This window comes from Crotalus tigris, unplaced genomic scaffold (genome assembly GCF_016545835.1).
Source record: "Crotalus tigris isolate CLP2741 ecotype Arizona unplaced genomic scaffold, ASM1654583v1 scf7180000018073.2002930, whole genome shotgun sequence".
Classification (NCBI taxonomy): Eukaryota; Metazoa; Chordata; class Lepidosauria; order Squamata; family Viperidae; genus Crotalus; species Crotalus tigris.
This window is the reverse complement of record NW_024096808.1, coordinates 1,285,246-1,312,690: the sequence shown is the minus strand read 5'-3', so window position 1 is coordinate 1,312,690 and position 27,445 is coordinate 1,285,246. Positions and strand designations below refer to the sequence as shown.

At 38.1% G+C, this 27,445-nt stretch overlaps 1 protein-coding gene across 3 annotated transcripts in view; it reads right to left on the bottom strand.

Annotated features, from left to right (window-relative positions):
• KLHL2 (kelch like family member 2) overlaps positions 1–27,445 on the bottom strand; it is a 60,374-nt gene that overhangs the window by 9,604 nt on the left and 23,325 nt on the right. For all 3 annotated transcript variants that reach the window (XM_039347441.1, XM_039347442.1, XM_039347443.1), the window contains 8 exons: positions 24,435–24,597; positions 21,663–21,772; positions 17,851–17,967; positions 14,537–14,686; positions 11,959–12,076; positions 9,157–9,354; positions 8,338–8,439; positions 1,101–1,229 (listed from right to left, as the gene is read on the bottom strand). In XM_039347441.1, coding sequence (XP_039203375.1) covers positions 1,101–1,229; positions 8,338–8,439; positions 9,157–9,354; positions 11,959–12,076; positions 14,537–14,686; positions 17,851–17,967; positions 21,663–21,772; positions 24,435–24,597 — 1,087 coding nt within the window. The remainder of the gene's footprint in view (positions 1–1,100; positions 1,230–8,337; positions 8,440–9,156; positions 9,355–11,958; positions 12,077–14,536; positions 14,687–17,850; positions 17,968–21,662; positions 21,773–24,434; positions 24,598–27,445) is intronic.

Here is a 27,445-nt window from a genome sequence, read left to right as displayed (position 1 = left end):
AGTGCCATAGTCTTCCCCAGAGAAATTGTATGTGTCTGAACAATGGGCTAGAAGGGGAAAAAAAAGACATCTCTGTGTTAAAAAGAAGTCATTGCTAGACATGGAGCTGACAACCTGAAAGCAAGGAACAAAATGCATTCCTGCATCAGATGTTTTAACAATGTTTAAACATTAACATTGCAGTTTGCAATGTTAAAAATAAACAAATCAGGGCATATTTATCTGTCTCTATTTTCTTTGCTTGCATCAGACATTTCGGCTTTTGTTTGTTTGTCAGCTTCCCCCAACTCTGAGCCCTTCAGTAATAGGCTACATTGACTGAGTGTGATGGGAGTTATAGTCTTAACTGATCAAAGGGAATTATTTTATCATAATAATACTCTAGGCCTAAGTATGCACAGAATATGGCATATATTTGAATGAATTGATGTGGCTTGGACTGGTTGGCACCAGTGCCAAAGCAAAAACAGCCATTGTGCTAGGGTTTAAATTTCTTAATCTCAAAAGTTGCTGCCAGATTCTTTATTCTCTGGCTACCAAAGATCAACATAACTTTCCTTCTGCAATAAATATCTAGAGGTGATAAAATGAACTGTGATACCTATTTTAAAATAAAACTTGTTTTAAAATAGCCCAATTTTAGTTTTTAGCCTGGGTTGACCCAGAGCCAGGCATGTCAAAAGTCAAATTTCTCCAGCTGAATTGCAGTGCTTTGGCTACTTAAACTGTATTTAACTCGTAAGTAAATGGGCAGTGTAATTTGCTAAAGGCCGTTTGGTAAGTTTTATGAGAGAACTTACTAAAGAGCTGGTTTAGTGAAATAATTCATCAGGCTAGAAACCAGAACACTGTGAATCCTAGTCCTGCTTTAGTCACAAAGCCAACTGAGGGAGCTTAGCTGAATCTCTCTCTCTCTCTCTCTCAGCAATAAGAATCAGGCAAACTACTTCCAAAATAATCTTGCTGTAAAAATTGCAGTGATTGTCTGAGCATTTGCCAAAAGTTAAAACCAACTCAAAGGAAGAGAGAGTAAGAGAGAAAGGGGGGGGGGAAGAGATACATTTTCTGTCACAAATGTAATTTAAGTTCTGATTGCTCACCAGCTCCACTACGTCGAGTACTCATCTCTGCAACATAGGTCCACTGTTTTGTATTATAGTTATAGCATTCCACTGTGCTAAGGCACTGACGCGATGCACCATCATAGCCACCAACTGCATACAACATACCTGGAAATAGGTTTAGGAGACATATGTGTGCAAATGTGCACATACTACATATCTATATATACATAAACATATAGTGACAATCTATCTACTCACTAGATCAGTGGTTCTCAACCTGTAGGTCGGGACCCCATTTGGGGTCGAATGACCATTTCACGGGGGTCAGCAAACAACGTAGTCCGCCATTTTTTCCCCCTTTTCCTTAGCTGTGCTACTCCCTTTTATTCTATTGGCTTTTGAAACACTCAGTGCAAACGGTGCTGCACCAGTTGAGTAGTCCTCGACTTACGACCGGTTGGGGGGTCACGGCATTAAAAAGGTTGAGAACCACTGCACTAGATAGTATATTTTAAATATTTTAATTTTTTTTTTTAAAAAAGCTCGATTTCCCTTGTAAAATACCTAGGCAAGGCAGCAATGAAATTGGATTTCTGTATTACAGCATAGGAATACGATGGAAACTATTTACAGTTCTAATCACCATAATTCTGTAGACCAGTGGTTCTCAACCTTTCTCATGCTGCGACCCTTTAATACAGTTCCTCATGTTGTGGTGACCCCCAACCATAAAATTATTTTTGTTGCTACTTCAGAACTGTGATTTTGCTACTGTTATGAATCGTAATGTAAATATCTGATATGCAGGATGTATTTTCATTGTTACAAATTGAACATAATTAAAACATAGTGATTAATCACAAAAACAAACTGGGTTTGAAGATAAGCAGTAAGATGGAAAGAAAATTAAGCAATGTAACTGAGAGTTCCTGGATTAGAATTTATTACACCATCACATTAAAAATAAAAGTATTTCCAATCTTGTTGGAAAAACAGTGGATTCACTCCTACTGATATTATTATTTAGATCAGGGCTTTTAAACCTTTTCACCGATTGTACCACTTTTAGAATATGGCAACATTTGAGTACCACCAGTCACCTAGCGAGGTGTCAAAAACTTAACCAAAAAAAAAAAATTGGAAAAAAATGATAAAGTACAGGTAGTCCTTGACTTACAACAGTTTGCTTAATGACTGTTCAAAGTTACAACGGCACTGAAAAAAATGACTTATGACCATTTTTCAACCTTCTGACAAGCAAAGTTAGTTGGGAAATCAGATTCACTTAACAACCATATTACTAATTTAATCTCTCTCTTCCTCTTTCTCTCTCCCTCTCTATCTCCCTCTTTCTTTCTTTCTCTCCCTCTCTCCCTTTCTCTCCCCTTCTATTTCTCTCTCTTTCTTTCTCTCTCTCCCTTTCTTTCTCTCTGCCCTTCTCTCTCCCTTTCTTTCTCTCCCTCTCTCTCTCTTTCCCTCTTTCTCTCCCTCTTTCTCTCTCCCTTTCTTTCCCTTTCTCTCCCTCTCTGTATTTCTCTCTCCCTCTCTTCCTCTTTCTCTCCCTCCCTCTCTCTCTCTCCCTCTTTCTCCCTCCCTCTCTTCTTCTTTCCCTTCCTCCCTCCCTCTCTCTCTCCAATTGGGGATTGATTTGGAGGCGCGGAGGGGAGGGGAGAAGCCGAGGGCTGCCCGTATGACTTTGAAGTGGCCAGCTTTGGAAGCACCAAGCGAGGCTCGAGCCAGGCAGAGTGGGCAATGGGAGAGGAGTGGGTCAATCACCTTACCAGCAGCCGGGACTCCGGTACGCCTTCCCGGCTAGCGGGGCCTACAGTATCAGGAGCCCCGCAAGGGGGCAAGCCGGCATGAAGAGCCAAACCCTTTCTGCAAGGGAGGGACGCGTTGACGGAGCCAGCCAATCGTGGAATGGAACGGCTGGCCTGAGCCAATGAGGCGCCAGAGGACTGGGAGTCATAGTTGAAGGCTGAAACGCCTTCAGCTGTAACTGCTCGCATGTGTTTCTGTGTGTGTGAGTGCGCTGGCCCTGATCAATGTTGTTTTCCAGGTGATAGGCGCTTCTTCAGGGCTCAGCAGATGCACCGGGATCAGTGCCGCTTTCCAGGAGATTGGTGCTTCTTTGGGGCTCAGGAGACGCACCAGGATCAGCTGTGGAAGAAGCGCCAATCAGGCAGAAAGGGGAGCTGATCCTGGTGCTTCCCCTGAGCTCTCCAAGACTCAGAGGAGTGCCAATCAGGCAGAAAGGGGCCGACCTCTCCCGGCCTCGGAGAAGCACCGATCAGGCAGAAAGGGGCGCTGATCCCGGCACTTCCCCTGAGCGCTCCTGGCCTCGAAGAAGCGCCAATCAGGCGGAAAGGGGCCGAGCTCTCCCGGCCTCAGAGAAGCACCGATCAGGCGGAAAGGGGAGCTGATCCTAATGCTTCAACTGGCCTCGGAGAAGCGCCAATCAGGTGGAAAGAGGCGCTGATCTTGGCGCTTCCCCTGAGCTCTCCCAATCCAGGAGAAGCACCGATCAGGCAGAAAGGGGCGCTGATCCTGACGCTTCCCCTGAGCTCTCCGGGCCTTGGAGAAGCACTGATCAGGTGGAAAGGGTCCGAGCTCTCCCGGCCTCAGAGAAGCACTGATCAGGCGGAAAGGGGCGCTGATCCTGACGCTTCTCCTGAGCTCTCCAGGCCTCGGAGAAACACTGATCAGGCGGAAAGGGGCTCAGCTCTCCCGGCCTCAGAGAAGCATCGATCAGGCAGAAAGGGGCGCTGATCCCGGCGCTTCCCCTGAGCCTTGCCCAGCGGGACACGTGCCTCTCAGTGTCGTACGGTTTTCAATGTTTCACTCGAAGCAGGGATGGAAAAAGAGAGAAGAGCCCCACTCGTCACAAACTGAGAGCAGATGGTTATTGGCGTTGCGGCTCAAGGCGCATGACGAGGGAAAGAATATGATTAACACCGCGCGCGTGCACACACACACACAGCATTTGTCTTCCGCCACATTTTATTCACATCAATCTTTTTTTTTCTTCGTAATATTGGGAGTTGAAAATAGTGACTCTACACAAATGCACACACAAACAGGCAGGCAGGCACGCCCCCTCTCCTCATTCAGTTCCTTTCCTTGGCTCGTCCACTGCATGTTCCTGAGGTGGCGGCGGCAGCTTTGGCAGCATCTCGGTTCCTAAGACCATTGGAAATATGTGTTTTCCGATGGTCTTAGATGACCCCTGTGAAATGGTCGTGCAACCCCCAAAGCGGTCACGACCCACAGATTGAGAACTGCTGCTGTAGACAATTTTGATTTGCACACAGGTTTGAGCTTTCATCATCTAGATTAAACTGATGTACCACCCCTTCCAGACAATAGGGAGAGTGGAACCTAGTAAAAGGTTTAGGGATAAAAAGCAAGCTATTTATTTATATATCTATTTATATTGGGTGCTTTTATACTGCTTTAATTGAAGGATTCTCTGTATTCCAAAAGTTATGTAAACAATAATACCTACAAAATAAATATCCATATATCCAAATATTTCCATATATCCAAATATTCCTTCCTTCCTTCAATTATAAAGCCACCCATCTCATATTCATGACTCTCGACAGCTTACAATTAAAGCATAAACATCTCAGATGCATACTTGATTGCTTATTTAATCCCTGAATGCTCATCCAACAAAGAGGACTTTACAAGCTTCCAAATGTTAATAGAAAGGATTCTGATCTTGTAAATACCCAGATCCAAAGTCATTAAAGAGTTTATAGATTATTACCAGCACTTTCAATTGTAGCTGAAACATTGGGTCAGCCAACACTCAGCCTTGGTTGAGTTTTAGGTTGTATCCTGGTCTCAGGCATTTCGTAAAGTGCATGCCTGTCTGACAGACAGGGAAATTCTCCATGACTGACTTATAAAACAGAAGAAAAAACTGACTGATTTTCATAACATGACCTAGAGAAAATACATTTCAAAAGGACAAAGTATACCAAACCTGTTTTTTAGCTGCTTTCTATATCCAGGCAGCGGCAGAAACTACTGATGTGGCCGTGACAAATTTTGAGATAAGTCAGCAAGGAGAATGTAAGGCTCCCTCTTTCCCATCAATACGTTACCTTAGCCTTCAGAAATTATTTATCAGAGTAAAGAAAGAAGATCATTCTTAAAATAATTTTCTCTGCTTCAGCCTATGGGCAAAAAGAGGCATAGAAGCAGTTCTGGGATCTTGAAAACACTTAAAGCAACCGAACAGCTGAACATTGTTGACATTCTATAACCAGAAGTTTTAACTTCTTTAATTATTAGTCGTACTACAAACAGATTAAAAATCTCAAGAGACAAAAGACTCCTTAAACCTTATATCCCCACATACAGAGGAAGAAAAGCAAGATGAGGATGAAGATGTTCGATGTACAAGCCATATGTTTGTATAATATGCCTCAGAATGAAATGACTTAGATAAAGTGGAAAAGGAAAGACAATCACATACTTTATTTATCACTCTGCCAATTAAAAGGAATTCAGGATCTCAAAGAGAAGACATGGATACAGAATGTGATCTCATGTAATTAATCTTAATGAAAACAGATACAATATATTTTCTATCTAATTAACTTTGCAGAAAGTTGTAATGAAACAGTTCCAATCACTCTAGGTCAGTGGTTCTCAACCTGTGGGTCGGGACCCCATTTGGGGTCAAACGACCATTTCATGGGGGTCGCCAAACCATGGTGTCCGCCATTTTTTTCCCTTTTCCCTAGCTGTCCTACTCCCTCTTATTGGTGGCCACACCCACTTGGGGGGTCACCACAACATGGGGAACTGTATTATGGGGTCACGGCATTAGAAAGGTTGAGAACCACTGCTCTAGGTGAACAAATCCAGTTAAGGAATCTAGACCCAAGCATGAATCTAGTCTCCCTGAATGAGTTGGGAGGCTCTATAAATTTGATTAATAAAATAAATTAATAACTCCTTCTAGCTCTACTGAGCAGATAGATATCAAATTTGTATCTCATGTTGGAAACCTCTGTGCTCCAGAGAGTTCAAATTGGTTTAGTTCCATCTCAAAATTCTTCACAATAGCCAGAGATCCCTAACATAAAATGAAACTTCACCAGAAAAGTCTGCTCCCAGCTTGAGCAAAGCATTTATGATCAAATAATAAGGTATGAACCTTAATTAAATCACCCTGATTTCAGTTTTAATCAACCTTCCTTGCTGGGTGCTCCATTTATTTTCTCCCTGCAAGCTTTGCTAGTGGGAAGATGGCTTGGGCAAAGCATTTATGATCAAATAATAAGGTATGAACCTTAATTAAATCACCCTGATTTCAGTTTTAATCAACCTTCCTTGCTGGGTGCTCCATTTATTTTCTCCCTGCAAGCTTTGCTAGTGGGAAGATGGCTTGGGCAAAGCATTTATGATCAAATAATAAGGTATGAACCTTAATTAAATCACCCTGATTTCAGTTTTAATCAACCTTCCTTGCTGGGTGCTCCATTTATTTTCTCCCTGCAAGCTTTGCTAGTGGGAAGATGGCAAGAAGCATCAGCGATTGTATCAGTTCCTTTTGGCTTCCCCATCTACTTTTGGAAAGCTATCAGGGAACATTGAAAATGAGGATCACATGATGACCACAGTAACACGGAACAGCAGCAGAGCAGTAGTGCTGAAGTGGCAACAACTTCCCCAAATTTCATTCTCACAGGAGTCATGGGTCCCAACACCCTTTAAGTTGAATTACTTTGGTTCAATAATTGTTGCTTTACACCTTCTAATTTTGTCCAATTTAAGATTACAATCAAACAGACAGGAGAGTTTTAGTGATACACAGATTATCCAGTCCTCAAATTGCAACTGAAAACATTGGTCCAGTTATGGTGGCATGATGGAAAGCATGTAAGAAAAATGGGATTCCTCTCTGTAATAAACGGGTAACAAAAGCCCACATATTCCAACAGTGCTTTTCAATTTTGGCAACTTTAAGATGTCTTGATATCAACTCCCAGAATACTGGCTAGGGAATTCTGAGAGTTGAAGTTCACACATCTTAAAGTTGTTAAGGCTGAAAAACATTGCTCCGAGAATATAGAAATTATCCCATGCCTTTATCCTTCAACAAGTGGGATGTGGTATCTCAGGTAGTGTTCTGGAATCAAAACATAGACTTTATTTCTCTTGTATCCCTCCTTCAATTTCAAGAAGAAGAAAAGTCCAATTTCTGGTTTTTTCCCTTTTTAACAGACAAATATAGAAAATGGTTAAGCTTTATTGCTAAACAATCCTATAATTATTATAATTGTATATTAACATACAATAGCAATATTCATATATATATATATATATATATATATATATATATATATATATATATATGAATATTGCTATTGTATGTTAATATACAATTATAATAATTATAGGATTGTTAATACAAAATAGTGTTAATTATTAACAAGTATGTTAATACAAAATAGTGTTAATTCTCTAACAGCTCCTATATATATATATATATATATATATATATATATATATATATATATATATATGGCATTTTCATAGGAGCTGTTAGAGAATTAACACTATTTTGTATTAATAAACTTGTTTCTTCCAGTTTACATGCTATACTCTTGAAGACAGTAAGTGCTTCTTTATGTTGTAAGGACAAATGTACTCTTTTTAAGTTAATAATTTAGCTGTAAACATTTTGAAAATTACAAGTACAGCATTTATTCATTTTTTTAAAAAATAGAAAAAGTATTGTGTTGTTCTAATGGCTTTCGAAAGATGATTTAAATTATATATTATTCTGTTCATTTTATAAACCCACTTCCCTATTTTATGAATCAAATATTTTATGGATAAAAATAAATATCCTAATTAGGCTGTTCATTCAATGAAGAAGGAATATTTATAATGTAAATCATTATCACATTTCACAGTAGCAAATCTTTTTAGAATTTTTTTTCAATAAAGCCTTTTATCTGACTAGCCATTTCATAAAAGGAATAATTTTATTTTCTAGAATAAGCCAAGAAAATACTGTCAGAGCCGCAGCACAAAAAAGGATAGGAAAGAAGGATGAAAAAGTAGAGCAGAACAGTGAAGCAGCATTGCTAGGCCTTCCATTTAGAATAAAGTTCCTCTCTGCCTTCGTACCATTCTCAATATTCTTTAGAAGGTATGTTTTCTTTGAATAAGCAGGGCCTTTAGGATTAGCTGTCTTAAAGGTTGAGTCATGAAGAGAGAAAAGTCAGCTCAGATTAAGAAAATTTACCTCCAATTACACCTACTCCAACACTACTTCTCCTTGTGTTCATTGGAGTTACATGATACCATTCATCAGTCTTCATATTATAAGCTTCTACTGAGGATAAACCTGTAATAAAGCATAAAGAAACCTAATCAAAATGAAGTATTACTGAATTTGAGATTTGTTTGTTTTTTACAGTGAATAATAAGCATATAAAGGCATACCATTTTGCTACCATTAAAGATAACTGGCTAAATAAGCTGGTTAAATACTCTTCATAAATAAAAGTCCCTTTGGGCAGTTTTTTCCTTCTGATGACTTCATAGACGTATCTATGCAACAACACTGGTTTACCACTGCTTTCTTTAGGATGACTTTTTTGACTTCCCAATTTAGCCTGCAGTCCTGGAATTCCGATGATCTTCCATCCAAGTTTTAAACCAGATCCAATCTGGCTTCGCCTGAAGCCCAAACTAAGTCAACTGGTAATGCCACCTGCTGAAATAGCACACATAAGTGTGTGTATGCATGCCTGCATGTCCCTCCCCTCAGATTCGGCTCCAATATTCTTCAGATGAAAAGAGACCCATGAGAAGATATACTCTAGAAAAGAAACTTTCAAAAGGTTTCTAAATATCCTACTTCTAATTATTTCCATTTAGCATTTCAATATGTTTGATAATGGAGTTTTCCGTTTTGAATTTAAGAAAAAAGATGCTGAAATATGTTTTGGGGGGGGAGGGAGAGAGATAGTGAGAATGATTGCAACAAAAACACTCCACAATCTAGATGTCTTATACAAAGAAGGGCTGTATAGTGATGTCACTGTATAAAATTATATACCTGTACTCCCATCAAAACCTCCTACAGCATATAGAAGCCCGTTTAATACAGCAGCGCCCAAAGTGCTTCTTCTGTCTTGCATGCTAGCAATGCTTGTCCACTGGTCTTTTACTGGATCATAAGAATCCACAGTACGAACTCTCAAGGAGCCATTGAAGCCACCAACAGCAAAGACAAGACCATTCATGTATACAACTCCTGGAAAAAAAAAGTGTCCACCTCGTCACCTGTTCCAAGATGTTGATGTCTATAAATTACTTTCTAAAATCTGATAGTATGAGAGTCTTTTCATATATCATGAATACCAGGCCATATTTTTTTAAAAAAGAAATAGCATTTCTTCTTTGTCAAGGTAATAATTTAACAGCTAACCAGCTTGTATAATGTGAGATGTATGATGTAATGATGAGAATCTCAGCATTACATCTATGTCCCTTTAAGAGCCTTTGTATAAAAGGGAAGGCTCTGCTGCTGTGTTGTCTCTCTTGTTTCCTGCTGTAACTGCTGTGGCGTGTTGGAACCTGCTGTATTAACACGTGTATGTATATTGTTCCTGGTGTGATATTGTACATCGTGTAAGATAAACCACCATTTAATACAAACCACTGTTTACTGTGTTTGCTCCTAGGTTAGCTCAGTGCAATAAGAGTGTGCATGCTCTGACATTCTTCTTCCATTTTACTTTATACTTTCTGATCATATTCTTTTACCTTCACTTTATTGCCTACTATATTTTATTCTATATTATTTCATTATAGCTATTTTATCTCATTTCACTGTATCATATCTCATTTTTTTTTTTGCATTTTACTGTGACCGATGCTCGTGTTTGATATGGTCAATTGTCTAATTGATAAAAACATTGTATTATACTAAAATATTGCCTAAAAACATGACCAATTTGGATAAGGAGACTTTAGTTAGGCTGACAGATTTTGAGGTTGTTAATAAGGTAAAATATCTGGGGGTTATTTTATCTGCTTCCAATGCAAAATTGTACAAAAATAATTATGAAAGGCTGTGGATTAAAATACAAAAGGATTTGGAAAATTGGAAGAAGCTGCAATTATCCCTATTGGGGAGAATTGCAGCGATTAAAATGAATGTTTTGCCAAAGTTTCTTTTTTTATTTCAAATGATACCTATCTTAAAGAATGAGGCTAACTTAAATGAATGGCAGAAAGGTATCAATAAATTTATTTGGGCAGGGAAAAAACCAAGAGTAAAACTTAAAATTATACAAGATATTCGTGAGAGAGGTGGACTCAAGGTACCGAACCTGAAATTGTATTATGATGCTGTGGTGTTAATATTAATTAGTGATTGGGTTAACTTAACAAATGTAGATGTACTCCTCCTGGAGGGATGGGATTTACTTTTTGGATGGCATGCCTATTTAACTTTTAATAAAAAGGTTGACAGGGTTTTTAAGTCTCACATTTTAAGAATTTCTTTACTTTGGGTTTGGGAAAAATATTATAGAAGTGATTCTAGAATTCCATTATGGGCTATCCCATGGCATGCGATAGAAGGGATAAGGAGAGGAGTTAAGATGGATAGTATTTCTTATACACAATTACTTAGATGGGATGGCAAAAATTGGCAACTAAAATCTATGGAAGACTTAATACAAGAAAATATTATTTATTCATGGTTTCAGTACAGACAACTATTGGAAAGGTGGAAGATAGATTGCAATGTGGGTTTGCTCAGAGAGGATGAGAATTTGTTAAAACAAATAAAAGATCAAAGACGAACCCATATTAAAAGAATTTATGGGGTGTTAGTGCAATTGGATTCAGAAGCAGAACTAGTTAAAGATTGTATGGTTAAATGGGCACAAAACTTTGATGAATCGTTCCATTAGATACTTGGGAGACTATTTGGGTGAGGAATGTTAAATTCACACAAGCCCAAAACTTACGGGAAAACTTTTATAAAATGTTTTATAGATGGCACCTTGATCCACAAAAAATGTCTCGTATGTATCCAAACTTGCAGCCTAAATGTTGGAGATGTGGTTGCTTGGATGCTACTTATTATCATATTTGGTGGTCATGTAAAAATATAAAAGCTTTTTGGATTAAGATATGGTGGAATATTCAAAGAATTTTTAAAAGAAAGATAAAATTTACTCCACAATTGTTTTTGCTGGGTATTGTTTCTGATTGTGACAGTAGAGAAACTATATTAATGTTAAATTTAATTACAGCGGCTAGGTTGTTAGTAGGGCAATGTTGGAAGAAGGAATCTTTGCCTACTTTGCAAGAATGGTTTCTTAAAGTTTCCTACTTAGTGGAAATGGCAAAGATTTCGGCTTTCTTGAAAAATCAATCGCAAGAGAAGTACCTCTTGGTATGGAAAAGATGGATAAATTTTATACAATATAAATATGATATAAAAAATATTACTTAGTTTTTGAATAATTTATATTTAAAGTTTAAGATTTTTTTTCTTTTTTTCTCCTTTTTGTTTTTTTCTTTTTCTCTTTTTGTTTTCTAAATATGGGTGTTAAAGTATTTTATAATTTGTTTAATTATTGTAATCAAATTTGTATATGATTTATTTGTGTTTAAAACTTTTCTTTTAAATTTTAATTAAGCCTGTATTCAGCTCTGGGAAGGTTGGGGGAGGGCTGGGGTGGGTTGGGAGGGTCTGGGGAAGGGAAATTTTTTTTGTAAAATTTTAAAAATTTTCAATAAAAAAAAACAACAAAACATTGTATTATATAAGTAAAAAGGAAATAGCTGACATAGATTGAAGCTTGCATGCAGGAAGCATCAATTTAAAGTGTTTTGGTACCTGCCCGGCATCTTCTGGAAGGCAGTTCAGCAACTTGGTGCCATCGCTGTTCTTTAAAATCATAACACTCCACACTGCGGATAGCCTTTGGTGCTTGCCCTCCTACCACTACCATCACCTTTAACAGAAGCAACATCATAAATTTAGATACTCATTAAATTGGGGGGGGGACCCAAACAGTCTCTGACAATGAACAAAAAAAATCCTATCTGCAGTTATTTCATTTCTCGCAGTGGCATTATTCAGGATGGGTTCAAAAGGTTCAAGGAAAGCCCTGCCAATATGAATATGCTACAGCCTTTGTTGACTTATCCCTGAAAAAAAAAAGACATGCTATACCCCAAAAATTCCCATTAATGATAAACAGAGAGGGTATTTTCCTTTTCCTACATAGCAGTGTTGTTAGTAAAGAGAGTCATTTCTTTATGAATTATAAGTCTATTTAAATCTGTATTTAAATAGCTTTCAAATTTTCTTAAATAGAAGATAAAGTCCTAGGTCACAGGTTGGCAACCTGCGGCTCCGGAGCCACATGTGGCTCTTTGAGCCTTCCCCTCCGGCTCCCAGCCTCCTCTGCCATTTGCAGAGAGTGACAGAGACAGAGAGGGCAATTGCACTTCCCTGCTTCTCTCTCTCTCTCTCTCTTCCCCTCCCTCCCTCCCTCCCTCTCTCTCTCTCTCTCTCTGTGTGTATGTGTGTTTGTGTGTAAAAGAGAGTGGACTGAAAAGCTCATTGGGCTGAGCTCCTCCCTTTGCTGCCTCTCTGCAGGAAGCAGGAAACAGGAAGGGCAAGAGAGAGCTAGCTAGCCCAGCTACACTGACTCAGGAATTCTGGGAGTTGAAGTCCATGAGTCATAAAAGAGCCGAGGTTTGCCTACCCGAGTTTGTTGGAGAACAGCTTGAAGCCAACTTGCCAGGTAAGCAGAAGATCGGAGAGAGGGAGAGGGGGGGAGAGAGAGGGAGAGAAAGACACACACACACACACACACACACACACAGACCCTTCTGACGTCTAAAATGAAGATAATACTGCATATATCCTTCTTACCGTTATTATACTCTCTCTCTCTCTCTCATAATAAAGGTAAAAAAGGATATATGCAGTGTTAGCTTCATTTTAGATATCCAAAGGGTTTTGCGGCTCCCAGTGATTTGTTTTTGGTGGGAAACGGGTGCAAGTGGCTCTTTGAGTGTTTTGGGTTGCCTACCCCTGTCCTAGGTTAACAAGAATGTAGACACAACTCAATAACATTTTCTATACAGGTGAATACTGAGAAGACTCTCTGGCTGCTTTATTAATTTTACTAGACAGATTTAAGTATGGTTTAATTGAACAGGAAATTTGACTTATTGACCCATTGACCTCTTCCAACTCTATAATTCTGTATTTAATTTCAATTATTCCATATATATGTAGATCTTTGGTTATTCAGGTTTTCTCCTGCGTCAAATTGGAAGTGTCTTGGCGACATTTCGACGAAGTCTCATTCGTCATCTTCAGGCTGGTGCTTTCGGCTTCGTGCTTTGAGCAGCAATGTGTGGTCTTAGCTGTTTATTCCTTTTAACTGCCAGTGGGGGTATGAACTGATTGGGTGGGAGCTTGGCTGTGTTCTGATTGGGTGGAGGTGTGTTCTGAATGGTTAGGGGCTTGGCTGTGCTCTGATTGGCTGGGGGAGTGTTCTATTTGGTTTGGCTTCTCTGATTATTCTGTTATAAGAACTCAGTCAAAAAAGAGGAACCAACATCTTCCCTGGTCCAACACCTTAAAGCCACAGGACATGAAATTGACTTTAAAAATACCAGAACCATTGCCAAAAGTGAACATTTTAATAACAGAATAATCAGAGAAGCCATCGAGATAGAAAAACGCCCACACAGCATGAACAAGCGAGATGATACCTCCCGCCTACCAGCCATTTGGAAACCCGCCCTTATTGACAAACAACTCCCTAACACAAAAAATGATACCAGACCCACACTCACAAAAACCACACAGGATGTCACCACCACACATCCACGCAAAAAACAAACCCAAACCACACCGATGACGAGGCACGACCACAAACCAGAAGCCAGACCACAGCTGCATCATTAGCCACTTTAAACCCCTCCAATCCATACATGAAGCAAACTGACACCCTCCATGAAGAGGAGACACGACCACGAACGCGAAGCCAGAAAATAGCAAGGCAGCCCAAAATCTTAAACCCCTCTGCAACTCAGACTAACCTGAGCACAACGAAACAGAACACTCCCCCAGCCAATCAGAGCACAGCCAAGCCCCTAACCATTCAGAACACACCTCCACCCAATCAGAACACAGCCAAGCTCCCACCCAATCAGTTCATACCCCCACTGGCAGTTAAAAGGAATAAACAGCTACGACCACACATTGCTGCTCAAAGCACGAAGCTGAAAGCATCAGCCTGAAGATGACGAATGGGACTTCGTCGAAACGTCGCCAAGACACTTCCAATTTTACATATATATATATATATATATATATAAAAGAGTCCACGACTTTTTCATATAGTGCAAGACAATTCAAAAAGGAAGTACATTATCAGTCACATGCTTACCTTTGGAAGACAGGAAGGTGTTCTTAACCTTGTTCGTATGGACTTCATCAAAGCTCTTTGCTCAAGTGGCAACAAATGGTACTTCATTGCTTCAATTAGGTAATCTTTACATGCATTGCTATTTTTAACAAGTATCTCTTCTTCAACTCTCTGTGAATTAGCCATAGTGATGCAGTCTTAGCAAGAAAGAACACACTGACTAATTTGCATGAATTTAGTTTTTATGTAGTTATTCGTTTTGAATTGGTTCAGTGAGAACTTTAAAATAACTCTTTTTCCAAGAATTTTTGCTAAAATGAAAACAAACCAGTTCAAAAACAGAGATAATGACAATCTAATCTATGTATCTTTTTTGTGAAGTACTCTTTCAAGTATTCTTCTAAAAGAATAATAAATATTTTTTATTGATATTGTTCAGTGTTTTTCAGCCTGGGCAACTTCTAGCTGTGCAGACTTCAGTTTCCAGAATTCTCATCTTGAGAGACCAAAGATTTCTGAAAGCTGAAGTTTGTATGTCTGAGGTTGTCTAGATTGGGGAACTTTGACTCAGACTTTATTTTTATTTATTTGTTTATAAAATTTACTTTATAATTTTTATAGCTTTATACTTATATAATTTAGCTATCCCATTCATGGTACCCTTAGGTCATATAACCCTCAAACCTAGAAGCCCAATCTATATACAATACTACTAAAAACTCTCATTGTCACTACCAATTACTGGGTGAGGATGCATCATAGGGCGACAATATTTGAACTAAGATAACTCAAATGGATTAACATGCAAATCCAAAATCCAATCTAGAGGGAATGAAATTTGGGGAAGTTGTGGCTTCTTCAAATTGCTGCTATGGTTGGGCTGATGTTGCAGTCACATGGTGGTCATTTTGATCATTCTGTAACAGTTTCCCTGACACTCTCGCAATCCTTCACTCCCTCTCCTACCCAGTGTGAGATTAGGCCAAAGCCACCACACCTAAAAGTGGCGAAGGCATGTAAGCAGGGTGGACAAAAGCCAGGAAAAGCTCCCTCAGGGAAAGGAGTCAAGTCATTAAGGGAACAAAAGGACAAAAGTTGGGTCTGAGCACAGGGCAAGCCCCTCCCCAAGTCTCATCAGCAAAGGAGTTGGGCCTGCATGGGAAGCCCCTCCCCACCAATTCTTGGGGATAAAAAGAAGTCCTGAAGTCTGCCCAGTCTTTGAGTCATTTTGGATCCCAGACTTGGCAGTTTCCATCCCTCTGGCTAGTGCCTGGCAGCCTAGTAGTGGGTGCTGGGTAAGTGTGGATGAGTTTGTGTATGTGTATGTGTAAAAGCAAAAATATATCAGTAAAAGTTTGCTGTTATTTTAAATTCACTGGGTCTCTGTGTACTTTAAAGAACCGTTTGTGCCTCAGTGTTCAGTTGATTTGGGATTGAGTGTGGCAATTTTCCAGGCTTGTGAGTGTCTAAGTGAGTGACCATAAGCTGAACCTAAGAGCACACTTCTGTAACACCAGCAGCAAGGAATTGACTCACTGTGTCAGAAAGGCCTGGATATTTTCACTCTTTACTTGCCCTTTATCTGCCACCCAAACCTGCACATTTATCCATATCCCGTCTTTGTACAGGAACTCAAAACTTTTTTCCCCAGCAGTTGTATATATGAATGGTCTTGCATTGGAAGAGAGGAAAAAAGGAAGAGGAGGGAGGGAAGGAAGGAAGAAATGACAGTGGAGGAAAGGAGGGAGGGAGGATTGATTGACTTCCAACACTCATTGTCAACTTCCCACAAAGAAATTAAAGGGGGAAGCCAATAGGAATTGGAAGTTGCTCTCCTCTCCCTGATTTCCCCCCCCCCCATGTATTGTCATTTTGCTTCTCTGTTTAGGCAAGGAGATATCTACGAAACAATGACCCAACAAAGCATAAATTGCCTAGTATGATTATAAAGACTGATCCAACTTTTACAGAAAGCATCAATTTGGGGGATTTTTTTATCCGAAATCGTGGCCAACTTGCTGCAGCCAACTTGCCACAAGACAACTTGCCACGGGACAATTCAACAAATAAAAGTTAAATTTTCGATGGAACTATGGCCAATAATAATAAAATAAGTAAAGTTGACTTCCGGTTTCCTCAGGCAGTCGCCATGGATGTTTGGAAGGCCTGCTTTGTCTTCCACATCCAGTTTTGTTTCTCTGGGGGACCCTGGAAAGGGTCGAAAGTTGCCCTGTAGGGGCGACCAGCAAAGAGGGGATCCCTGTGATCGCGGAAGGGCGGCAGCTCTTCCGTTTGATCTGGGGCAGCCCTCCAAACCAGCAGACAAAAGACCAGCCATAGAAATATGGCTCATCACTAGGCTGCAGACAGCCGAAGTCACACTTACCATCAGGCAACTTTAAAGCAGTGCAGAAGAGACTGGGTGAGATTTACTTCTCTTAAACCCTAATTACTTTTGTTTCCTACATACGCTGCTTAAGGACTTCCCCCCCTGTGGAGAGGGAAGGGATATTTTACCCCTCCCTCTAAAAACAGCGGCGAGTGACTATCAAGGGGAGCTTAAAAACGTTGCAAGAATAACTTGATCTTATTTTAAAGTTTGTGAACTAAAAGACTTTTTAAAGTTTGTGGACTAAAAAGACTTTCTATTCTTATTGAAGATCTGAGTTTTTAATTATAAAAAAGAAGTAGAACCGAAAGGATTAATACTTTGGGAAATTTTAAATATAGGGGCGCCATCTTGTGGCTAATCCTGATATTACAATTTGTTATTGTCTACAATCTGTTTTGTTTAAAAGAGACTTGGCTAACACACTTATCAGCTGTGAAGCCCAGCTGTGTTCCATACTCACTGAAAAAAAATTTTTTTTTACACTCTCTGACTGTAAAGTTTTTACTCTAATACATTACTAAGAGAACATGGAGGAAGATCAGGAACAAATTTTGTCTATGCTGAAAGAAATTTACCAAACTACTCTTACAGCTACTGATGAAATAAGAGGTTGCAGAAAAGAATGGGGTGTCAGCCCAGATATACGAATGCAAAATTTGTTCGTTGCTTTTCAAATATTTAAATGTAAAACTGGAAAATCAATAAAATAATAATAATAAAATAAATAAAGTCAATACAGAAATACAAGAGTTACAATAATTTTGACAAAAATGCGGTCAACAATAGTAAAAGTATGAAACAATTAATACAACAATTGAACTGTCTTGTGGTGGGGGTTGGTTGCAGCAAGTTGGCCTAGACCCTTTGTTATGTTTACCCAATTACACAAGCTTTTATTTTGCAGTATAACAAGACCACGAATGAAATGCCTCCAGTTAATTACCTGGACCAAATATTCTTTTGACAGCAAAGGTAATCGAACATGTTCCATCAGACGTGCCATGAGTTCTTGCCTCACATCTTTGTCATAGTTAACCCAAGCAATCACTGCTTCAAATACCTTGTGTAAAATAAAGACACATCATAAGTTCTGCGTATGGTTTGCTTGACAGATAGATATAGAACTCTATTATTTTGTTCATTTTAGAATCCAGATTGAAAGAGTGGGAGAACATTTCCAACAACAGCCAGCTGGAACTGCCTTGTCTAATTCTCCATTGTCTCCACCCATTCATTTCTTAGAAGTGAAGACATATTGGTTATATAAAGTTTTAACTTATCTAGACCAGATTAACGTGTTTTAAAATGTAACAATAACTTGCCATTTAATTTCTTTTTCGCCTATGTATTCTTTTTCTGACTTTCCTCTAAGCAAGAAAAGGGTCTACTACATTATCACCAACTATTAATAAGCTGGTAGAGCTAATATCTATCTCCTCAAGGAAAACCAACTGTGAAAAAAGCAATCAGACTCAAACTGTATATAATGATACACATACTGCTAAACAGGTATAAGAGTTTAAAAGTATAAATACTGATAGGAAACCCTAGTTCCAGTTAATTCTTTGAGTTTTGCAGATTTTTGTTTGGCAGCCACAACTGGAAAAAAAAAAAATCTGAACAGACTGGAGTGAAAGGAAAAAAAAAACATTCAAACATCTTTCTCCTATATTCTCCTATCAAACTGTATTGTAAACGGATAAATATTTCAACAATGGCCCTTCTAATCTGATTCCATGATTTTAAAGGTTTGTAATATATATATAATTGATTTTCTATTTTTACAATCAAGTGCCTAATTAAACAACGTGATGACTGGATCCATTAGTAATTTCGTGGTACATGTAAGCTTCTTCATACTTAATCCAATGTTACACCCTCCAATACATCCTCTCTTCATCTGGTAATAGACATTTTTCCACACTAAGCAAATAAAATTCTTATTGTTATAAATAAATATACAATTGCCTATTAACATTTGTTATATTTTTCTAAAGGTATTAATAATGTCAGTTTAAAATATCTTTTAACCAAAGCATATCTTAATTGCATTTACATTCATTATCCATTTATTCAATCTATATCCTATTTTTGCTTTTTTCAGTTCTAATTCCCTTCTAGTAATAAACATTTTTCCACACTAAGAAATACAATTCTTTTTATTGTAAGTAATTATAGAATTGCCTATTGATATTTATATTTTTCTAAAAATGTCAATAATATCAGTTTAAAATAGCTTTTCTAACCAAAACATATCTTAATTGCATTTGCATTCAATATCCAATTATTCAGTCTAAATCCTATTTTCACTTTTTACAATTTTAAATCCCCGTCCATGTTCAAAATATCCCAATCATTTATAATTTCAAAACAAGTTATATTTGGGTAACCAAAAGTTTTCCCTATTCAAAATTCTTAACATATTCTTCTTTTCCTTTTTATACCAAGATATGATATTCTGATTTCAAATCCTATCTATCTAATTATAATAATACTTCTATTTCTAACAATCTATTCTTAACCATATTCAAACATCAAACTGATAATGTAACATCCCCTTTAACAGGTCAAAGCTTCTGTTTCTTTCAGCCTTACTCTAGCTTTCTTCCTTTGCCAACTAACTTTCCTAGTCAGTACATTTGGATAATCAAATAGTTCTTCCTCTATTTTTGTATATATTATTTGAGTCAAGAGAATCAATTTCGTTAAGGTATTTTGGGCAGAACCAGCCCACTGATATTCATTAAACAGCCTCTCTCCTTCTCCAATTCCCCACAGTTCTATTGACAGCTTTCTCTTCCATTCCATCATCTCTCCTTCCGTATCCTCCAGTAAGTTCTGAGACTTTGATTTGTAGAATTTCTGCTCCATTTCCAATATTCTCATTGTGTCTTCTAAATCTTCATTTATCTGAGTCTGGTCACAGTTTTCTTCCTTCAGATCCCCAATGTTTGTGTCAGCATTTTCTATTTTTCCTTCTGTTTTCTGAGTTGCTGGTTCCTTCTCTCTATTTATTTTCTGGATTTGTAGATTAAAATTAAAAAAATGTTCTTTTATCTCCTTTGTGTTTCTTTTAAACTCATCATGAGCTAAAGCAATTGTTTCTTGTATTGATTTCAACATGGAGAGAATTTATTTCTGTGATTCATCAGTATTTTCTTGGTAATATGGCAAACTGAGGCTTCTGGAGATAAGTGTTAAAGATGGTTTTTCATCATTTAAAATTAAGTAGGAAACATCCATTTTATATTTTGTAAGTAGTCTTTATGAGTTTATCTAACCAACTAGCCATTCTTAAACCTCCCCTAAGCAGATATAAGTAAAGTTCAAATTTTTCTGTCCAGGGAGAAAAAAAGAACCATTACAAGTTGTTTAAAAATCAAGATTTATAATCCAAAGTGTTCCAAAGTGTTCCATCATATCCGGCAATAGTATATATGTCTTCTTCAGGAGAATAGATCCACAATACAGTTCTAGAAGTCAGTATTTTTGTTCATAGTTCAGACAGGCCAATTTTAAAATGATATTATTGTCTCTACCACACAGATAAGCAGTCCCAGGCCTGTTCCATTTTCTCAGCTGCAAATCTCAAAAGTTAGAGCTTCAAGGCCAGCCAAAGTCTTATCTCACTCTGGGCTTCAAGCCAGGTTGCTTTAGGCCAGTGGTTCTCAACCTTTCTAATGCCGTGACCCCATAATACAGTTCCCCATGTTGTGGTGACCCCCAACCACTTATACATCACCGGGTGCCAGGGGCGTGGCCAAAGAAAAGGGGAAAAAATGGCGGACAGCCTTGTTTGGCGACCCCCGTGAAATGGTCGTTCGACCCCAAATGGGGTCCCGACCCACAGGTTGAGAATCACTGCTTTAGGCAAAAATAAATTGTAGTGCCATACATTCACCACTAGATGTCATCAATGCCTTTTTTCAGTTTTTAAAACCAAAACTTATAAGCTTTTCCAGCCTTTTTAAAAAAAAGTCTTAGAAAACACTTTTAGTCTCCAAATTTCCAAGTCATATTTATATATTAGTTCCAAGTTAGTCTTATAGGTTTCTCCTTTTCCCTAGGTAATTAATTTGCTGCTTTCCTAAGGGAATGAGATGGAAGTTCCCTTTCCCTTCTCTTTGGGGGGAGTGCTTAGGGCAGATTTTCAGGAAAAGTTCTCAAATTTATAAAGAGAAGCTTAGATCTCACCCAGTTTCATCCATATTGCTGTACACTTGCTTAGTAGTGCTTGGTGTCTTCCCTTTACATCAGCTTCTGACTGGCTAAGTGAATGTAGCCAGTCTTTCCCCCCACCAATTTGGAGGGCTTCCTCAGATCAAATGGGAGGGCTGCCACCCCCCATGATCAAACGAGGGTCCCCTTCTTGCTTGCCACCTCTACAGGGCAGCTTTTGACCCTTTTCAAGGTCCCCCAGCGGGGCGAAGTCAAACACGGAAGACGGACCTCATCTTCCAGTGTCTGCCTCACTGCAACGCCATAACTGGAAGCCCTCAAAGTTAGACACTTCTGAGCTTACTGGAATTGTTTGATATTGGAATATTTCTGGTAAAAAAAAAAAAGGCACAGCATCTGAGTAATCAGATCAAAAATTTCTGGTTAAAAAAAAGACATAGCATCTGAGTAATCAGATCAAAAAAGAACAGAACCCTCATTTCAAACTCAAATTTTAAACATTAGCATCTAAAACAGTCTGCACACCTCTACATGATTACATACCATAATGTCCAAATAAGGAAGATATTACCTTACCTTTTCTTCTGATGCTACTGTTAGTTTGTCACTGGATATTAAGCTGCACACCTGTTCTACACCAAGACTGAGAAATTCCTCACCTAGTACAACCTCAGTAAAGTGCTGTTCTATTTCAAGAAAAATATATATATATATATAAATGTATAGACTGCAGCAACAGAAGCAACATGAAGAAGGCACTTTATCCTTATAGAGATACGGAATAGTTTCCTTTCTAGTTAAATTGCTAGAATATACAGCTCCTCTCTACGTCATGACTATGAAAGAGTAATGTCATTTAAAATGTGGAAATCTCATTTATAAAGCCAACTAGACTTTGTGTGCAACTACCATCATAATTTCCAAAATAAGGCCACTACATTTGGGAAATAAGACTGACAATAAGATCTTCGTTCAGAAACATGTAATACATAATAAGATTCAAAGACTGAAATCATGGCTGTGACTGGATAAATCCTATTTCATATATAGGGTGTCCCAAAGTCTTAGTGCAGAACTATACTAAGACTTTTAGAACACCCTGTCTATAATTTTTTTTCAGCACATTTGAGCATGTTACAAAGCATGCATAATGTTATATATACCAAAAGCATATATAAACAAATATCAGCAAACGTGATAGATGAACTTTACTAATATTAATGGCAAGTGGGATTAACAATTTATCCATGGATGCTGTTATGTTTGATGGGTTTGTTTGATTTCTGTAAGCCGCTCATAATCACCTGCATGTAGTGGATAGTTATAAAATCATATAAATTTATAAAATAAATGAATAAGGTAACATTATTTGAGAGGCAGTAGTTAAGGCACCAGGCTAGAAAGCGGGAGATTGTGAGTTCAAGGCCCACCTTAGTCATGAAAGCCAACTGGGTGACTTTGGACTAGTCACTCTCTCTTAGCCTAACCCATTTCACAAGGTTGTTCTAGTGGAGAAAATAGGAGGTGTGTTGGATATGTTTGCCACCTTGTATTTGTAAAAGTTGTTTGTAAAAATAATAAAGGCACAATATAAATAAATAAACATTAGAACACAGGATAGCAAAATAACCATATCCAATTTAAAACATATCTTCTAATTCTGTAAAATCATACAAGAAATCATACAAACAAAATCATACATTACATATGGTGGTGCTTAAAAACTATTTTCCTCAATAAATACTGTAAGCTAATTTCAGGATTTGATAAAGAATAGATCATGTTTTAAATCATATTTATGCATAAATATTGAAAATTCAAAAATGTTCACAAGCTTATGAGCACCATTCCTACAGGATGCTAGTTGATGTACAAAGTTTCAAATCATTGTTTAAATAAAGAAAGGGAAGGAGCTTGACAGATATCCAGTGGAAAAGTATTCCATAATTAACCCTATTTCTGGTATTTGGGCATATGTGCCAATAAATATGTAGCTGAAATAATAGTGCTTGCTTGTTCGTAGGAGATAATAAGAGAAAACATGGTGGAATTCTATGATTTAAGTAAAGATAGCTGGGGACAAACAAATTCTAAGAAGGAAAAACTGAATATGCTGACTATTAGGGAGGAAGCAGAACTCCATGTCGGAAAAAAACACTGGGAAGGGAGCGTTGCTAATTGTCATTCTTGTCTGCACCTTTTAGTTCAAGAAAATAGGCACCCACGAAGACAGGGGATTGTCTGGGTACCAGCCCAAACATACTTCCCATAATCCGGTTGGGTTACCTGGGCTGGGCCAGTGCAACCTCCCATTGCTGCAGAACTAGAGGCTTATGTGCCAAATTGCATAGACTAGTGGTGAAAACCTATATTAGAAGGGAACACAGTTGGCTGAGTCTAATTTTTATAAAAATGACTGGAATTGTTATGCAGTATTTTCTCAAAGGAAAGACATTAACACCCAATCCATAACTAGAAATATTACTACATGAAGTACCACAGAGCCGTGGTGGCACAGTGGTTAGAATGCAGTACTGCAGCTACTTCTGCTGATTCCCAGCTGACAGCAGTTCAGCAGTTCGATTCTCACTAGCTCAAGGTTGAATCAGCCTTTCATCCTTCTGAGGTTGGTAAAATAAGGAGGCAGATTGTTGGGGGCAATATGCTGACTCTGTAAAGTGCCTAGAGAGGGCTGCAAAGCATTGTGAAGCAGTATATAAGTCTAAGTGCTATTGCTACTATATGTCTGAACTCACTATTTTTATATATAAAATTAACATATGAAATGAAGTGTATTGAAATTGCTTTCCATAAGGTGAACTCCATAGATGCAAGCATACATGCATGGTTAATACAAGGAGAATAATTCTCAACACAGGCCCTTGAAAATACATAGAGCGTTTCTCAGAAATGATAGCGGGCCAGATAAAATTTTAGTTGCATTTGCCATATTATCAATATTATAGCTGAAGTATTCTGGGAAACTGAATTACTGTTTATTGAATTTCCACATTAACAATAATTCCTACTTTATTTTGGCAGATTGAATCCTATTTATTGTATTACTACATTAATATTTTGAGAAAGGGAAAAAGTGCCAGTTTTCAAAGATTTAATACTGTTTTATTTAAATTTAAAGGTCTATTTCAAACTTGAAATTTAGTTTTTGAAATTCATTCAGCCTCTTGCTAATATCAAATCATAAAACAATTTTTGTTTATTTACCCTTACAACTTTAATTTCTTTATTATAATTTACATTCTCTTTCACATGGGCAATATATAAAGGCTTCCCCAATGTTAAAAATAGTACTATAACCTTCGTATTTAGAATTGAAGTAGCACTTGCCTGCATATGTGTTGGCCTTGTTTAGAAGCTCAATGCAGGCATGCATATCAGCAAATGCCTGAATGCCCAAACAGTTGACTGGATGAAGCTGAGTTTCCAGAAAATCACAGCAACTTTTTTTTACATCTTGCAGTTGGAGCAAACTAGCTGCTGGGAGTAGTACCTAAAATAACCAAAATTAAAGGAGTCAGTATCATTAGCAAGAAAGGTAAAAAAGGAATTTCTAAGTCTTTGACAGTCTGTAAGGGGTTAATTATGTAACTAATAGGCAAATTCTCACTATGCTTCTATCTTAATTCTGTTTTGTATCTTTACCCATCATGGGTAGTGATGAAGAACTGACAGAAAAGGACAGCAGTAACACAGCTGTTTATTTAAATTGTAGGCTGTACTTTGACAAATGAATCTGGACTCAATAGATAGGATATACATAATATCCGTGTATATGTGCTTTGCTTCTCTACACTTTTTTCATTGTAGTGATCAGGGACTCAGTCTAGGGCAGGGGTAGGCAACCTCGGCTCTTTTATGACTCATGGACTTCAACTCCCAGAATTCCTGAGCCAGCTGGCTCAGGAATTCTGGGAGTTGAAGTCCATGAGTCATAAAAGAGCCGAGGTTGCCTACCCCTGGTCTAGGGAATTGCTTGTATACCATACTTAAAACTTGTCAAACAAGGTTAGGATATGAAGTCACATTTAAGAGATAGTTCCATATCTTATCTTGTCTGGAAAGATTCATTGTGTAGTGGTTGCAAAAACTGCAATGGTTTGGGGTTTTTTGTTTATATGTATTAAACTTACATGTTGCCTATTTCACTGAGAGATGACCCTAGGCAGCTTACAATTATTATTACCTGAGAAACTAGCTCAGGTACACTATTCATTGGACCATCCAACATCTTTCAGACAGGCAGGACTGGCTAACAAAATGTATTCCAATGTGAATGGAAAGAAAATAGCAACTAGAGGGCCTTCTAGTCTTCACTACAGTTTGATACATTGGCTCTTTATTATTTCTTTGGCTGCCCCTCTGATAGTCTACAATTTCACTCTCATTTTACTTTGTGAATAGCGTAATAGATGTAAAAAAAAAAAAAGCAACCAGCTATCAAATTTAGCAGTTTTCTCCCCTTAAAACAAACAGCTACCAAATGTCATTTATCTTTGTTCAATATTACTCTAACATTTTATGGCATGATACCCAGTAATGTCACCATCAGCCTCTTTATTACTGTATTACTGTATTACTGTATTTGGATCTAGGGAATTATTACTTACTTATCTAGGGCAGTGCTTTTCAACCAGTGGTACAGGTACCACCTGTGGTACATTGGCACCTGGCAGGTGGTACGTAACCATCCTAGAAAAGTGGTAGCAGGGGAGGGGAATGAGCTGAACCAGTGGCAGCATCGCACAAGCCTGAGCAAGAGACGGCTGGAGCTGCAGGGCTGTCAGGGCTCAGTAGAAGCGCCAGGATCAGCGCCAGGCTCCAGCTGGAGCTTGGCACTGATCCTGGTGCTTCTGCTAAGCCTTGAAGAAGCACCAATCAGCTGGAATGTTGCAGCATCTCCAGGATCTTGTGATTTACATTCAGATGCTTGGCAACTGATTCATATTTATGACGGTCACAATGTCCCAGGATCATGTGAAGTGACCAAAACCTGCTGCAACCACCCAGCAGCGGGGGGAATAAAAATCAAACACCACCCCACCCCACCCCCGCTGCCAATCCTCAACAGAAATGCTCAGAACAATGAAAACCTCGGACAGGAGGAAGAGCGCCGCTGGGTGGGCAGGCAGGTGTCTTGCTCGGCTGTGGCTTGGGGGGCACTTTTTTCAGTGCCACTGTAACTTCGAAGAGACACTAAGCGAACTGTTGTAAGTCGAGGACTATCTGTACTTTATCACTTTTTTCCTTTTGGGGGGGGAGTCATCAAGTTTTTGACACCTTGCTAGGTTGACTGGTGGTACTCGGATGTTGCCATATCCTAAAAGTGGTACAATGGGTGAAAAGGTTGAAAAGCCCTGATCTAGGGAACAGAACAACTACAGGATCAGAAATCCCAGCAGATTTATAAAAGATTAACATGGCATAGCATCACATATAACAGACGTCCCCAACTTTTTGGGCAATAGGGACCAGTTCTGTGGAGAGAGGTTTTTCCAGAAAAGGGAATTGGGGACCCCTGACATATAAAGCCTTCATAATAATGGAACACTATTATTTGCTTGCATTAACTTAAGACAAACTCAAGAAGTTTTTTTCCTTGTATTAAACTTTGTATGGCTTTCTACTGTCATAAGTATTTCTATGCTTTATTTAAAAATTTGAATGTAACAAAAATTTCTGATTTTAACATAAACTGAGAGAACTTGAGCTAGTTACTAAATCAGCTTTCTAATTCATTCTTTCCTACACGACTAGAGTAAAAAAAAATCTGTGAGATTTCCATACGTCCATTGAACTGATACAAAAGATGCCGAGATACTTCAAGCAAAAATACTTGTGATTATACTTGTGAATGTCTTTCAAAAACATATGAGTCAACATAAACAGCTGCAATGGTGGGTAGGTGGCAGTAAAGAAAGTTAAAAATACAAAGTGACATCGGTACCACAAAGCAGAAGGCTAATATTTTACATTTCACACCAAAAGGCTATTAACATTCATTTCAGATGTAAATGATTTTAGAAACAATTTGTTGCATCTTGAGGTCTACTAGAACAGGAAATTTAAGTTATTAACTAAAGTAACAATTGACATTTAAATAAAATTTATAGACATAGTAGATAGATTTAAAATGCTCATTGTTCAGCAGCACCGAACAATTATTTACACAAGGATGGGTCAATATTATAAAATGTCCTAGTACCTATAGTAGCATACATACAGAACACTGTTTATTAATGACCCAAACTCCATTTGCATTTTGGGGGATTTAAGTGGTCTGCAGACATTGTCAAAAAGCATCTTTTCCAGTTTACAACTTTTATTAACAGGCATAAGCT